Here is a 17,226-nt window from a genome sequence, read left to right as displayed (position 1 = left end):
AATATCCAAAGATACATGAGTGGCCTCTGAGGCTGTTCCCTTTAGTGTCCCTCCCTCTCCAGACCTTTTGGTCTGAGTCCTTATTTTTGATCACTAGGTGGAAGTTAACATATAGAGTCAAAATATCTAGACTACTTAACCCTTAACTTCTCCTGGCTGCTCTAATCTCTCCTCTGGAGGGGCCACATATTTTTTAGAGCTACAGAATTGGGAGAAACCTCCACATATTGCCCAGTGCCCCTCATCTCTACCGTCCTACCCAATCTCTTCTGGGCCTACTTAAATCCATTTGATTAATAAAAACCTCCTCCCTGTTCGGCTTTCCTTGTGAGCTTGTGGAGTTCCCTCCAAGGCTAATGAGAAGGATTAGTAACTCTGGGCAGGTGAACAGGCTCTCAGTCACTTTCTGTGGATAAGAAAGGGGGCAAGAAATGCGGCTGTGACGGTGGAGCAGGCTTTTCCATTCAGTGCATTTCATGAGCTCCACAGTACCTTTAAGCTAGTGCACGTGTGGTACCAACAATGAATGAGCGGACCCCGAGCTCTGGATCCCGGTTCCCACTGGCTTTGGCTAATATCCTTGACTCCACTCACAGATCTCAGGCAAAGGACAGACTGTCTCTCCCATGGATGAATCCAGTTTTCTTTAGGAATGGGACTCAGAGACTCCTTTCCCTAGATGACCCAGAGGACTCATGATTTGCTCATTCTGCATATGGTTCTCATTGCAGCTTCGTTTTAGGATCTCTCAGCTGAGTACCTGGCTCTTCACAGTCAGGGTTCGTCAGTCGTTTCCCCAACAAATGGTCAGACTTGGAGGGAGAGGAGTGGGACAGGGAAAACTCAGCCAGCTGAAGAGATAACAGACAGGAAGGCCAGCAGAAGCTGCAGAAGTGGGGAAGGCACCCCGTAAACCTGCTTTGGTCATTGAGCCCCCTCAGCCTGTCTGATCCTCCTCACACACAGCTGTCTCCCATGAAAGCATCCAGAGCCCACTGAAAAGGAAGACAGTCCTGGGTCTCATACAAAACAGGCTATGAACATACATCTGCTGCCTTGAATTGAATGGAATTCAGTCGTAGGCCACACTCCCAGGTAGCATGGATCAAACTGGAGTGTCTGACTTCTTCATCCTGACATTAAATGCTGTTTGATGATGGTTGTCAGCCTGAGGAAACCAGACAGCGTTTCACCCTATAATAATTGTTAAAACAGCTACCATTCAGTGAGCACTGACCTTGTGCCAGGCTCTTTGCTGAGTGCTCTGTAGTCATTAGCTCATTTAAGCATCCCGGCAATGGCTGCTTTGATGTTGCTACATGGGAATGGCTTAGGGCTGGTGTCTGATTGCAAAGGGGTGGGAGAATGGCTTGCCATTTTGCTCACAGGCAGAGGTATCTGTACATAAGATTGAGGAAGTATGAAAATCATTTACATCAAAGAATGGAGATATTGCTGATAAAAAGAGACGTGGAGGTCAAGACATCCCTCAAAATCATGCCTTGGTGCTACCATGACATAGGTTTTATTCTTCCCATTGCACAGAGGCAGACAGCAGCAGTTGGAGGACTTGCTAAACCAACATATTTAATACATGCCCAGACCTCAGCCCAAGTCTGTCTGCCTCCAAGCTATAAAATGTATAGTTGCTCAGTTGTACTTAGAAGTGGAAGAAATTTATAGACGTCATTTGTCAAAAGTTTTTTTGTTATTATTTTTAAGATTGAGGTAAAAAAATGTGAAAGTTTCCTAAAAGAGATGAAATAAAATGAACATTCCTGATTAACTTCTAGAGAGTCTTCAGTGGAGAATGAAGTTCAACAGGCACAGTGAAGAGGAGGTCCCATTTGAAATCCAAATGCCAACCCCACAGAGGATACTGCCTTGTGAAAAGAGCCTAGAAAGGCCTACTCCCTAGCGCATGGGCAATGCCCACAGTCCTCCAAGAAAGGGGACAGTACAGTGTATTGACTGGAGTCACCAGATCTGAATTCAAACCTGGCTCTGTCACCTTCCAGTTTGGGACCTCAGACCAGGTACTCAGTGTCTCTGAGCCTCGACTTCCTCAAATATAAATAAAAATATTTCTTCATGATAGGATTACTATGGGGATTAACAGTTTAAGTCACTCAGCAATGATTTGTTAAGCATCCCTATGTGCCAAGCTCTAGAGCTCTCACTGAAATAATGTGTGGACACAGCTTTCCTCTGGGCCAAGCACACCGACAAACATTCAGTAAGTGGTGCGTAGTTGCTTCAGTCATGCCCAACTCTGCGGCCCCACGGACTGTGTGCAGCCCACCAGGCTCCTCTGTCCATGGGGATTCTCCAGCAAGAATACTGGAGTGGGTTGCCGTGCCCTCTCTAGGGGATCTTCCCGACCCAGGGATCAAACCCCCGCATCCCTTGTGTCTCCTGCATTGTAGGCAGGTTCTTTACCGCTAGAGCACTGTAGCTGTGATTATTATTACCATGCTTCTTCTGAAAAGAAGAAACTGGAGACAAGTATGGTGCAAGCGCCGTGTACTCCGCGGCCCATCGCAGCACCGCCCTGGGTCAGGTGCATTCCCAAGAGGCCAGGCCTCCAGAGGAAGATGCGCACGCCCACACAGGGTGGGTCCGCCCACCCCGCGGCCAGGATGAGGGAGTAGAGACTGCTCCTTCATTGCTTCCTGCCTTGCCCGCATGCAGGGGCCGAGGCCACCGCCAGCACCGTCAGTAAACAAATGATAGATTTTTAAAATGTAGCTTAATGCGGATAGTTACTTTCTGTAATATATGAAGTATCCTTGCAAATCTACAAGGACCAAAAAAGGTAGTCTATTAAGATATTAGTGGAAATGAAACCATTTCAGTTTAAACAATCTGGCAATATCTATTACAATTTTAAATACAACCAGCAATCCCACTCCTGGGACTCTATCCTGTGAAAATAAATTTCTGGACCTAATGTTATCTAAACAAGGTTATTAACTGCAACCCTTAAAACTGACAACAAGGTAAGTAAATGTCCATCAACATGGGAATACTGAACAAATCAGGGAACAGTCACACCGCATCATGTGGCATTAAAAGTAATTAATTAGGGCTATAACAGTTGGAGAGATTTCCACTAGGTGGCTAGTAAATGTGGGAAATAAGATGCAGAGAAAATATAAAGCAATCCCATTCTGGATGAAACAAGCAATGACCAAAAGCACTCACATGTGTTTATGCATGTATCTAGATCTACTGTACGTGGGTAAGCAGGGGAAGATAGCAATGTGGATATGATTATATGAGCAAGAGGAAAGCACAGAAATAAACACACAGGGCCTACATTCCTAAATGTAGTTACTGGAGAAGAGGAAGCTACGCCAAAAAAGGAAACCCAGAGAAGACTGAAGTGTTAAAAGACTCTACTTATGTATAAACTATTTAAAATACACTCTCTATATGAAACCATGTAAGTGTGTGTATGCACATACATGTGCATAAGAGAGGCTGAGATTCTGCTCAAGACCTACTGACCCGCAGTGATGCTGGGACACTCAGACTTGTACACCAGATGAGCAGGCAGGAAGTGGGAAAGGAACTAGCTAGCAGTTAGCACTGGTTATCTCAGGAGGAGGGAATGAAGGGCTGTGACTTGGGGAAAATTGAGACCTGAGCCCCAGGCCCCAAGTTTAAGAAGTCTACAGAGCAGACATTACGAACATCATCTGTAGACTCAAACTGACCTCAGACTCTGTCTCTACCACTTCCAAGGTTGCAGTCTTGCTCAGCTTAGCTAACCCTAAGCCTCAGGATCCTTACCTGTAAGTTCATGTGTCTGCTTTTCTATTTCCTTTGACCCCTGTCAAAAAATCTATGAATAAGGTCTAAGGATCTTATAATGTGGTGACTCTAGTTGATAAGACTTTTATACAAGTGACATTTGCTAAGTGCATAGAATTTACATGTTCTCACCAAAAAAAGAAATGAGATGATGAGTGTGTTAAGTAACTAGATGGGAGGAATCTTTTCACAATGTATACACGCACTGAATCGTCACTATGTACAGTTTAAATGTATCACAATTTCATTTTTCAACTATACCTCAACAAAGCTGAAAAAAAATTCTTAAATAAATCTCTTTTAAAATGAAGGCAAACAACAATAAAAACAAGAAAACCCACAGGGTTTATAGGGGAAATGAGACAGGTACCCAACACTCAAAAACTCTGTCATTGATACATTTTCATTTTTAAAAAATATACGCTCCTGCTCTGGACTGAATGTTTGTGTCCCTCAATAACTCATATGTTAAGTCTAATCCCCAATGTGATGGATTTGAAAGTCATGCCTTTGGGAGCTAATTAGGTCAAGAGAGTGGAACCCTGATGAACAGGATTAGTGCCCTTATAAACAGACACAGAGCTTGACTCCTCACTCTGCTCTCCACTGAGTGAATAAAACCAGAAGTGGCTCTCACAAGACACTGGAAGTGCTACCATCTTGATCTTGGACTCTGCAGTTTCTAGGTCTGTGAGAAATAAATGTTTGTTGTGGAAAGCACCCAGCCTATGGTATATTTCAGCCCAAGCAAAAACAGACCCTAACAAAAACAGTAGTACAATTGTATGTTAAATGGTTAAGTATGTAATCCGATAAACATGGTACTACATATTAAAAAAATCATCTATAATGTCTGTAAATGTGCCGTCCAAAAAGTAAGCCTTCTCAGAACATCTTATTTGCCTCTTGTAATCAACTGTATATGTAAACCTGGAGGACAGTTTGATAAACGTATATACAAATCAAATAAATCAAATATACAAATCAATAAACAAGGGATGAGGTTCTGTGGGGGCCTTCCATTCTGAAGTATACAAGCTTTTTAGCAGTAATTTGGGCTGCCACTGAAACTGCATTAATGTCTTTTCTTATTCTCAGTAAAGTTCAGGTATGCTGCTACTGCTACTGCTAAGTCACTTCAGTCGTGTCCGACTCTGTGCGACCCCGTAGATGGAAGCCAACCAGGCTCCCCCGTCCCTGGGATTCTCCAGGCAAGAACACTGGAGTGAGTTGCCATTTCCTTCTCCAACGCATGAAAGTGAAAAGTGAAAGTGAAGTCGCTCGGTCGTGTCCGACTCTTAGAGACCCCATGGACTGCAGCCTTCCAGGCTCCTCCATCCATGGGATTTTCCAGGCAAGAGTACTGGAGTGGGGTGAGAACACTCCCCAGATTACTGAGATGTATGCTGGGAAATAAGCAGGGTGACAATACACAGCCTTGATGGACTCCTTTTCCTACTTGGAACCAGTCTGTTGTTCCATGTCCAGTTCTAACTGTTGCTTCCTGACCTGCATACAGATTTCTCAAGAGACAGGTCAGGTGGTCTGGTATTCCCATCTCTTGGAGAGTTTTCTACAGTTTGTGGTGATCCACACAGTCAAAGGCTTTGGCATAGTCAATAAAGCAGAAATAAATATTTTTCTGGAACTTTCTTGCCTTTTCAATGATCCAATAGATGTTGGCAATTTACCTCTGGCTCCTCTGCCTTTTCTAAATCCAGCTTGAACATCTAGAAGTTCATGGTTCACGTACTGTTGAAGCCTAGCTTGAAGAATTTTGAGCATTACTTTACTAGCATGTGAGTTGAGTGCAATTGTGCAATAGTTTAAGCACAAGGTGGAATCGAGATTGCTGGAGAAATATCAATAACCTCATATCTGCAGATGACACCACCCTTATGGCAGAAAGCAAGGAAGAACTAAAGAGCCTCTTTATGAAAGTGAAAGAGGAGAGCGAAAAAGTTAGCTTAAAGCTCAACATTTCGAAAACTAAGATCATGGCATCCTGTCCAATCACTTCGTGACAAATAGATGGGGACATAGTGGAAACAGTGGCTGACTTTATTTTTACGGGCTCCAAAATCACTGCAGATGGTGATTGCAGCCATGAAATTAAAAGACACTTTCTCCTTGGGAGAAAAGTTATGACCAACCTAGACTGAATATTAAAAAGCAGAGACACTACTTTGCCAACAGAGGTTCGTCTAGTCAAGGCTATGGTTTTTCCAGTAGTCATGTACTGATGTGAGAGTTGGACTATAAAAAAAAGCCGAACGCCTAAGAATTGATGCTTTTGAACTGTAGTGTTGGAGAAGACTCTTGAGAGTCCCTTGGACTATAAGGAGATCCAACCAGTCCATCCTAAAAGAAATCAGTCCTGAATATTCACTGGAAGGACTGATGTTGAGGCTCCAATACTTTGGCCACCTGATGTGAAGAACTGACTCACTGGAAAAGATCCTGATGCTGGGAAAGATTGAGGGCAGGAGGAGAAGGGGATGACAGAGGATGAGATGGTTGGATGGCATCCCCCATTCGATGGACATGAGTTTGAGCAAGCTCCAGGGTTGCTGATGGACAGGGAGGCCTGGCGTGCTGCAGTCCACGGGGTCACAAAGAATCAGACACAACTGAGTGACTGAAGGGAACTGAAAGCAGCTTTGAGAGTAGATGTTTGTATTATCCTCTGAGCACCGCCTGCCCTCCACCTGGGAGCCTTTGTCCACATCTGGAGTCAGAAATTCCATTTACCTTGTTGGCCTCTTCCCCAGACTTGGAGCTGCTGCCCACATTGAACCAGAGTCCTCACCTCTGGCTTATGCAACTGATCCTCTGGGCAGCCATTTTATCCTTACAAATGCATGCTACTGGACATAAGGTCAACATGAGAAATAAGCAAACACCTTAGTCCTACTGGTATTGAAGAAACAGTTTTGTCACCAAATACAAAGAGCACATGACATGCATATTCTTTAAAGAGATCTTTCCAAAATGAATACTGTCAACGGAAACAGTTTGTGTGTGTGTGGAGAAAAGAACCCAAGCGACCAGATTTCCCCCTTACAACAGTTATGCTCTAATCTGAGCGCCGAAGAACTGGTGCTTTTGAACTGTGGTGTTGGAGAAGACTCTTGAGAGTCCCCTGGACTGCAAGGAGATCCAACCAGTCCATCCTAAAGGAGATCAGTCCAGAATGTTCATTGGAAGGACTGATGCTGAAGCTGAAACTCCAATACTTTGGCCACCCGATGCGAAGAGCTGACTCATTTGAAAAGACCCTGATGCTGGGAAAGATTGAAGGCAGGAGGAGAAGCGGACGTCAGGGGATGAGATGGTTGGATGGCATCAGCAACTCAACGGACATGAGTTTGAGTCAACTCTGGGAGGCCTGGCGTGCTACAGTCCATGGAGTCGCAAAGAGTCGGACATGACTGAGAGACTGATCTCAACTGAACTGAATCCATTCTGCCACATGATGGGCTTACTGCATCAGCAATATCCACCCTGACCTTGTGATTAAGCAAGAAATCCACAGCAGATAAACGATTTGTCCCCACTGCAAAATGCAAGGCTGTGAGGTTCATCTGAGGAAACACAACGTGTATCTTCAGTCATCTGATTGCCATTTTGCCTTCTTAAGATTCCTGGTTCTTGAAGTAGCCATAAGTTTTTTTTTTTAACCTGGTGTTTGTGTTTTGATTATCTACTCTTTGCCTTGTCTTTATTTATTTTTTTGTTTTGATTTTCAGAATAATTTAATACGTTAACTTTGACATACAACTATATTCTAATATCAGTTTTAAATGTAAAAAAACAGATCCTTACAAGACCAAAATAACCCACAGGCCTTGAGATTGGTTTTTTGTTTTTCCTTTTTAGTTTCAACAGATGTGCACCACGATGGTTCCACAGGTAAGGCAAATGCCGTGAATATGAAAGCTACAGTTTACCACACATCTGGAACCCAGGGGAGGTGAATTAGATGGAAGTGGTAGTCATTCTAATTAAACAATCAGGAAACATCATGACAAGTTGGTTTGCAGCATCAAGAGTGTCCATTTAAGTGTCTTTTTTCTTAATGATCAGAAGTCCCACGTTGTCTCCAGTTTCTTCATTGTGTTTTGTGTGAGATCCATCACAGAGTGGGAACTTTTTGGACCTCCAACAAGGGCAGTACACGGCTTTATCTCCCAAATCCTCCATGTCAAAAGCATGTACTACCTTGGGGTTGTCTTTCTGGATGTGAGGGTTTTCCATAGATTTGTTGCGATGATCTTTAACATAAAATCTTTTGTAAGCTAGATAACCAATTGCAGCTGTTCCAGCAGCAATGGTAACAGCTGCGATCCATTCAACTCGTACGCTGGACGTCATACTCATGGCGCCCGATGCTTGCAAGGGTGTGCACAGGACACTGAGCACAAACCTGCTGGAACGGACCTATTCTTTGCCTTGTCTTTAAAAGCGGTGAGAACCGTATCCAGCATAATCTTACATTTCTCTACTAAAGATAACATCAGAGAATTTAGCAACCAACTGGAGTGTATACAGCAAGCTGAAATCCACTGCATAACCTATGACTGATTGTAACAATATAATAGATTTCAACTAGAGTGTAACAGCTGTATTTTTCCTGTATGCAATCATTAATAATGGTAGAATATATTGATAATGCATAACAAAAATTCTCCTAGTTCAGTCCATGTGTGGCTCTTTCCCCTGTAGTTTTTTGGACTGTAAATTGTATTGAATCAAACAGATCAAGAAAGAGAAAGAAAGAAACAAAAAGAAAGAAGGGAGGGAGAGAAGAAAGGAAAGAAGGAAAGACACACAGAGAAAAAAAAGCATGACTATCTTTTGCTTCAAAGGAAAGCCAACTTGGTGCTCCCAGGATGTCTGGAGACAGTCTGCTGTGCTTCAGACAAAGGATGTTTTGCTTGTAAGTAAAACACATGTCATATTTCCCACATTCTGGACATTGATTTTGCTTCCAAAGAATTTGCTATCCTTTGCTTCTCATTAATAAATTATTGCAAAAATACGAGAACTGTTTAAACATCTGATTTCCTTAGTAGCTAAGTCGGTGATAAACTAGGTTTGACAAAACATGAGTTACCCTTGCTATTGTGTGCAGTCTAGAGCTATATTCTAGGATGTCCAATTTGGGCTTAGAAACTCCCCTTTACTTTTATTTGTGAATAAGGATACAAACCAAAATAGCATCCAAGATAAGTCAGTAAAACCACTTCCACTTTCTTTTCATCTTTGTCATCACCGATTTTAAAGAACTCTACAAGCAACCATGTCAGCAATCTGCTGGAAACAGGACTAAAAAAGATGTCACTAGAAACTATAATATAATTCACCAGGAGTTTATGAAAACTTGCTACACTGGCTGTTAGTTTTAGTGTATTAAGTACTTTTATATAAAAGTATGGTTTAAAATATTAGAAAGTTATGTGGAAAAATTTTCAAAGGGTTATTGAAAGGTACATTGAAAGGTACATTGGAGGATCTATTTCCTGCTGTTTAGAAAAATGATTATTGCTTCACTTATTCAACAGTTAATCTAGGTATTACCTTCAAAGATCCTTATTTCTTATGCTCCCTTCCTTTCTTGTTTCCTTTCCTCTTTTTTTGTTCCTAAAATTGTTCTGCTGCAAAAATTTGCCATTTTTCTACTCTTTCTAGGATGTCTATGTATAATGAACAGGATATTCACACATAACATATCAGACATGCACACAATATACACAGACACACAAATCCCCTCACATACACACATGCATCACTGCTAAACATCCTTCTACTGAACACCTCAGTTTCTACAACTCACTGCCTGGAACAGATCCAGGTTTTGTGGAAGGTGAAGTTTACACTTTTCAGAAGCCCTCTTTAAAGCCAGAGTCAGAAAGCTTAACTGATGGCAGTTTAATTTTCTTCTTTCTTCAGATTTTGCAAAATCATATAACAAGGGAACACACTGCCAGAGCCCTCCATGTTCTTTGGAAGGAGTCTGTACAAGCAGGTCTCTTAAAGTTTACGCTTCATTTAGCATCCAACCCACCTCTGCCATCCCCACCTTGAACCACTCCACAAATCGTCCTAAACAACAGAGACAGCCCCCAGTCTGTTCACTCTGATGAACCCTGCCTTATGGGGCTGTCAGGAAATCTCCACAAAACCAAGAAGTAAGCAATCCATTTTTCTGGCAGTGGGACTTCTCCCCTAAACCCAGGCACTGAAGAACAAGTGAGAGCCGGGTCTCAGGAGAGGCCTCACTGCCCAACAAGCAGATGTACTATATTCCACAAGCAGCAAAAAGCAAACCCGTACTTTCCTTTGGATTTTAAAAAGGCTCCAACCACAAAGCACATTACTGATGAGAAAACAATGATGAACTGTGTAGCAAAAGACGTTCTGCCTTTCCAGAATGTGTGAGGCCAAAGTGACCCACAGGCTATGATCCAGGACCAAGTGCAGGCCCGTAACCTTGACACCTGGCTACACTGCCCACCCAGAGGCTTAGCACAGCTGCGCATAAAGACCCTGGGCACGTCCCCTCAGATGAGAACAATTAAAACACCCAGAGCCTCTTCTACAGCTTGATTCCACTATTAGCTTAAACATTCTGGAACTGCCAACAAAAGAGCTCCCCCTCATCTCATTTTAGCAGAATTGTTTTTATTTTTATTTTTATTTCAGTTGCACTGTGTAAACCCACACTGCTATCACTTGTCACATCTGTGATTTCTACTCACATTGTTCACAGCATTAATATTAACCTTCTTTCCAAACAGCTTCTCCATAAGATGCAAATCATTGCTTTTAGCAGCATTCTGGAAGCTTCTCTCATTTGGCAGCTCTGAAAGCAAGCAAGCAAGCAAGCATGACTGCAGGAATCGAAGAGGGTTGAAGAGAAAGCAAACCTCAAGTGGCAAACCTTGGGACTAAAAACCTGAAACCACAGCCTTGAGCCTTTCACAGTCTGCTATTTTGGGTGTGGGAACTTGGCTTCAATATTTTATAAAGCTGTATTATCAAGATTCCACATACTCCTCACACTGAAAGTGTTTTCACAGCCTTAAACATCTTCCTATCCCAAACAAAACATTATTCTCAAGGACCACCCTGAAGTCAGCAATGCAGAATACAGCTCTAGGAGGTTGGAGGGTGGCCACTGACTTCTCAAGGGGCGTTGTTTATAAAATGTTTGTACAAGATTAGGCAGGGAGGAGCCCAAATACTCTATGCAAGCTTACAGAGATAAAACTGTTGTCAGCAGAACCCTGTGGGATGCCAGACCTGCAGAAACAAAACCATGGAACACAGCACATCATATAAATAGTCATGAATGAAGGTTAAAAGTGATAAACATGTTTTATTTTCATTGACATGAAAGGAGATAAAAGAAGATTTTCACTTTTACTAGAAACATTAATATTACTACACACTACGAACATTACAGGTCACATGAAGTGAAGCGGCTCAGTCATGTCCGACTCTTTGCTACCCCATGGACTGTAGCCCACCAGGCTCCTCCATCCATGGGATTTTCCAGGCAAGAATACTGTAGTGGGTTGCCAGTTCCTTCTCCAGGGGAACTTCCTGACCCAGAACCCCATCTCCCGCATTGTAGGCAGACGCTTTATCTCCTGAGCCACAAGGGAACCCTCTAGGTTCTGTATGTACAGGTCACACACATAATACATATTCAGATGGCAGGTTTTATTAAATAGCTTAGAGAAGACTCCAGGATTTACTGAGTTGTTTTTTGTTTGTTTGCTTCTTTGTTGTTGTTTGTTGTTATTTTGGAATATTCAGTTCAGTTCAGTTCAGTTGCTCAGTCATGTCCGACTCTTTGCGACCCCATGAATCGCAGCACGCCAGGCCTCCCTGTCCATCACCATCTCCCGGAGTTCACTCAGACTCACGTCCATCAAGTCCGTGATGCCATCCAGCCATCTCATCCTCGGTTGTCCCCTTCTCCTCCTGCCCCCAATCCCTCCCAACATCAGAGTCTTTTCCAATGAGTCAACTCTTCGCATGAGGTGGCCAAAGTACTGGAGCTTCAACTTTAGCATCATTCCTTCCAAAGAAATCCCAGGGTTGATCTCCTTCAGAATGGACTGGTTGGATCTCCTTGCAGTCCAAGGGACCCTCAAGAGTCTTCTCCAACACCACAGTTCAAATGCATCAATTCTTTGGCGCTCAGCCTTCTTCACAGTCCAACTCTCACATCCATACATGACCACTGGAAAAACCATAGCCTTGACTAGACGGACCTTAGTCGGCAAAGTAACGTCTCTGCTTTTGAATATGCCATCTAGGTTGGTCATAACTTTTCTTCCAAGGAGTAAGCGTCTTTTAATTTCATGGCTGCGATCACCATCTGCAGTAACTTTTTTTGAGGGGCTCCAAAATTTTGGAATATAAAAGAGCTGAAAAGGGACTTCTCTGGTAGTCCAGTGGTTAAGACTTCCTGTTCCCATGGCAGGGGGCCCTCCCTGGTCAGGGAACTAGATCCCACATGCCACAGTAAAGATCCAAGATCCTGCTTGCTTAGTTGTAACTAAGAGCTGGTGAAGCCAAAGAAATAAGTTTTTTTTGTTGTTTTTTTTTAATCATAAAACTTTTAGAAGAAAATACAGGAGAAAAACTTCATAAACTGGGATTAGGCAAAGAGTTCTGTCTTACACATAACTCCAACTGCATGACCATAAATGAAAACAATAGTAAATTGGACCTTAGAAAAATTTCAAACTTTGTTCTGTGAAAAATACTGTTAAGAGAATAAAAAAGACAACTATAGATTGGGGGAACATATATGCAAATCACACATCTGACAAATGACTCAACAGTAAGAAAACAAAATCCAATTTAAAAATAGGGAAAAGACTTCAATGGAACAAAGAGGAACCAAAGAGGATATATAGATGGCAATAAGCACATGAGAAGATATTCAGCATCATTATCTATTAGGGAAACATAAAACCACAAGGAGATACTAATACGCACCTGTTAGAATGGCTAAAATTTTAAAACACCAACAATACCAAATTTAAGTTCCTCTCTCAGGGCATCAAGGCCTTGCCTGAACTGGTTCTGTGTACCACACCGATATCATCCGCTCTCCCCTTCAATACCTCATATTCAAATAGTCTGGTCTTACTCCTCTTTCTTTTTCTTAAAAATATTTATTTAACGGCACCTGGTCTTAGCTGCTGCACGCAGGACCTTCCCCTGAAGGGCACAAAATCTCAGTACTAGTTGCAGAACGCCAACATGTTGGATCTTAGCTCCCCCACCAGGGATCAGACTCAGAGTCTCCCACATTGTCAGGTGGAGTCTTAACCACTGGCCAACAGGGAAGTCTGCTTCCTCCTTTTTCAACAATAGATCAGTTTCATTCCTGCCTTGCATTTGCTATTCCTCTTAATTTTAATGCTTTTCCCCCCAAACTTCCCATGGTTCAGTTCAGTTCAATTCAGTTGCTCTGTTGTGTCAACATGGACTGCAGCATGCCAGGCCTTCCTGTCCATCACCAACTCCCAGAGTTTATGCAAACTCATGTCCATTGAGTTGGTGATGCCATCCAACCATCTCATCCTCTGTCGTCCCCTTCTCCGGATCCCACCTTCAATCTTTCCCAGCATCAGGGTTTTTTCCAATGAGTTAGTTCTTCGCATCAGGTGGCCAAAGTATTGGAGCTTCAGCTTCAGCATCAGTCCTCCAGTGAATATTCAGGACTCCTTTCCTTTAGGATGGACTGGTTGGATCTCCTTGGAGTCCAAGGGACTCTCAAGAGTCTCCTCCAACATCACAGTTAAAAAGCATCAATTCTTCAGTGCTCAGCTTTCTTTATAGTCCGACTCTCACATCCATACATGACCACTGGAAAAACCATAGCTTTGACTAGACAGACCTTTGTTGGCAAAGTAATGTCTCTGCTTTTGAATATGCCGTCTAGGTTGGTCATAACTTTTCTTCCAAGGAGTAAGCGTCTTTTAATTTCATGGCTGCAATCACCATCTGCAATGATTTTGGACTCCCCAAAAATAAAGTCAGCCACTGTTTCCACTGTTTCTCCATCTATTTCCCATGAAGTGATGGGACCAGATGCCATGATCTTCGTTTTCTGAATGTTGAGTTTTAAGCCAATTTTTTCACCCTCCTCTTTCACTTTCATCAAGAGGCTCTTTAGTTCTTCACTTTCTGGATATTGATATTTCTCCCGGCAATCTTGATTCCAGCTTGTGCTTCTTCCAGCCCAGCATTTCACATGATGTACTCTGCATAGAAGTTAAATAAGCAGGGTGACAATATACAGCCTTGATGTACTCCTTCCCTATTTGGAACCAGTCTGTTGTTCCATGTCCAGTTCTAACTGTTGCTTCCTGACTTGCATACAGATTTCTCAAGAGGCAGGTCAAGTGGTCTGGTATTCCCATCTCTTTCAGAATTTTCCACAGTTTCTTGTGATCCACACAGTCAAAGGCTTTGGCATAGTCAATAAAGCAGAAATAGATGTTTTTCTGGAACTCTCTTGCTTTTTCCATGATCCAGCGGATGTTGGCAATTTGATCTCTGGCTCCTCTGCCTCTTCTAAAACCAGCTTGAACATCAGGAAGTTCATGGTTCACATATTGCTGAAGCCTGGCTTGGAGAATTTTGAGCATTACTTTACTAGCATGTGAGATGAGTGCAATTGTGTGGTAGTTTGAGCATTCTTTGGCATTGCCTTTCTTTGGGATTGGAATGAAAACTGACCTTTTCCAGTCCTGTGGCCACTGCTGAGTTTTCCAAACTTGCTGGCATATTGAGTGCAGCACTTTCACAGCATTATCTTTGAGGATTTGAAACAGCTCAGCTGGAATTCCATCACCTCCACTAGCTTTGTTCATAGTGATGCCTCCTAAGGCTCACTTGACTTCCCATTCCAGGATGTCTGGCTCTAGGTTGGTGATCACACCACCGTGATTATCTAGGTCGTGAAGATATTTTTTATAGTTCTTCTGTGTATTCTTGCCACCTCTTCTTAGTATCTTCTGCTTCTGTTAGGTCGATACCATTTCTGTCCTTTATTGTGTCCATCTTTGCATGAAATGTTCCTTTGGTATCTCTAATTTCCTTGAAGAACTCTCTAGACTTTCCCATTCTATTGTTTCCCTCTATTTCTTTGCACTGATTGCTGAGGAAGGTCCCATGGTTGATTCGTTTCTATCATTCAGAGATTTGGCTCAAATATCCTGTCTGCCCTGATCACCACATCTCCTATTCCCCCGTCACAATCCCATCACTCTATTCCACAGTCTCCATAGCATTTACCACTACCTTAAAATATCCCATTCATTTATTTGTTACTTATTTCATTATCTATCAACCCCCTACAACCAGAAATTGAGCTTGGGCCAGAATACGCCCTGTCTGCATCTCTACATCTAGAATGTTCACTTACATATTACTTTCTGCATCTTTATGCGATGCTCTCTCTGCATCTGTACATCCAAAATGTGCATTTACGTAGTTCAGTTCAGTTCAGTTCAGTTGCTCAGTCGTGTCCGACTCTTTGCGACCCCATGAATCGCAGCACGCCAGGCCTCCCTGTCCATCACCATCTCCCGGAGTTCACTCAGACTCACGTCCATCGAGTCCGTGATGCCATCCAGCCATCTCATCCTCGGTCGTCCCCTTCTCCTCCTGCCCCCAATCCCTCCCAGCATCAGAGTCTTTTCCAATGAGTCAGCTCTTCGCATGAGGAGGCCAAAGTACTGGAGCTTCAGCTTCATCATCATTCCTTCCAAAGAAATCCTAGGGTTGATCTCCTTCAGAATGGACTGGTTGGATCTCCCTGCAGTCCAAGAGACTCTCAAGAGTCTTCTCCAACACCACAGTTCAGAAGCATCAATTCTTTGGCGCTCAGCCTTATTCACAGTCCAACTATCACATCCATACATGACCACAGGAAAAACCATAGCCTTGACTATACGGACCTTAGTTGGCAAAGTAATGTCTCTGCTTTTGAATATACTGTCTAGGTTGGTCATAAGTTTTCTTCCAAGGAGTAAGCGTCTTTTAATTTCATGGCTGCAGTCGCCATCTGCAGTGATTTTGGAGCCCCTCCCCACCCCCAAAATCTGACACTGTTTCTACTGTTGTTTCCCCATCTATTTCCCATGAAGTGATGGGACCAGATGCCATGATCTTCGTTTTCTGAATGTTGAGCTTTAAGCCAACTTTTTCACTCTCTTCTTTCACTTTCATCAAGAGGCTTTTTAGCTCCTCTTCATTTTCTGCCATAAGGGTGGTGTCATCTGCATATCTGAGGTTATGGATATTTCTCCCGGCAATCTTGATTCCAGCTTGTGCTTCTTCCAGCCCAGCATTTCTCATGATGTACTCTGCATAGAAGTTAAATAAGCAGGGTGACAATATACAGCCTTGACGTACTCCTTTTCCTATTTGGAACCAGTCTGTTGTTCCATGTTCAGTTCTAACTGTTGCTTCCTGGCCTGCATACAGATTTCTCAAGAGGCAGGTCAGGTGGTCTGGTATTCCCATCTCTTTCAGAATTTTCCACAGTTTCTTGTGATCCACACAGTCAAAGGCTTTGGCATAGTCAATAAAGCAGAAATAGATGTTTTTCTGGAACTCTCTTGCTTTTTCCATGATCCAGCGGATGTTGGCAATTTGATCTCTGGCTCCTCTGCCTCTTCTAAAACCAGCTTGAACATCAGGAAGTTCATGGTTCACATATTGCTGAAGCCTGGCTTGGAGAATTTTGAGCATTACTTTATTAGCATGTGAGATGAGTGCAACTGTGCGGTAGTTGGAGCATTCTTTGGCATTGCCATTCTTTGGAATTGGATGAAAACTGACCTTTTCCAGTCCTGTGGCCACTGCTGAGTTTTCCAAACTTGCTGGCATATTGAGTGCAGCACTTTCACAGCATCATCTTTCAGGATTTGAAACAGCTCAGCTGGAATTTCATCACCTCCACTAGCTTTGTTCGTAGTGATGCTTTCTAAGGCCCACTTGACTTCACATTTCAAGATGTCTGGCTCTAGGTTAGTGATCACATCATCATGATCTCTGTTCGTCTCCAAGGCAAACCATTCAATATCAGATATCCAAGTGTATGCCCCAACCTGTAACACTGAAGAAACTGAAGTTGAACGGGTTTATGAAGACCTACAAGATCTTTTAGAACTAACACCCAAAAAAGATGTCCTTTTCATTACAGGGACTGGAATGCAAAAGTAGGAAGTCAAGAAACACCTGGAGTAACAGGCAAATTTGGCCTTGGAATGAGGAATGAAGCAGGGCAAAGACTAATAGAGTTTTGCCAAGAAAATGCACTGGTCATAGCAAACACCCTCTTCCAACAACACAAGAGAAGACTCTACACAT

At 42.8% G+C, this 17,226-nt stretch overlaps 2 protein-coding genes across 2 annotated transcripts in view; both read right to left on the bottom strand.

Annotated features, from left to right (window-relative positions):
• ANKDD1B (ankyrin repeat and death domain containing 1B) overlaps nt 1-17,226 on the bottom strand; it is an 83,437-nt gene that overhangs the window by 56,032 nt on the left and 10,179 nt on the right. The window contains 2 exon segments of the mRNA XM_052646832.1: nt 7,302-7,400; nt 10,578-10,681. Of these exon segments, the coding sequence (XP_052502792.1) occupies nt 7,302-7,400; nt 10,578-10,681 (203 nt within the window).
• Nucleotides 7,842-8,196, bottom strand: LOC128054534 (CDGSH iron-sulfur domain-containing protein 1-like). The gene has a single exon (XM_052647166.1). The coding sequence runs from the start codon at nt 8,194-8,196 to the stop codon at nt 7,876-7,878; it is 321 nt and encodes a 106-aa protein (XP_052503126.1). The 3' UTR covers nt 7,842-7,875.

This window comes from Budorcas taxicolor, chromosome 10 (assembly GCF_023091745.1).
Source record: "Budorcas taxicolor isolate Tak-1 chromosome 10, Takin1.1, whole genome shotgun sequence".
In the NCBI taxonomy this organism is placed as follows: domain Eukaryota; kingdom Metazoa; phylum Chordata; class Mammalia; order Artiodactyla; family Bovidae; genus Budorcas; species Budorcas taxicolor.
This window is presented reverse-complemented; position numbering and strand designations above follow the sequence as displayed.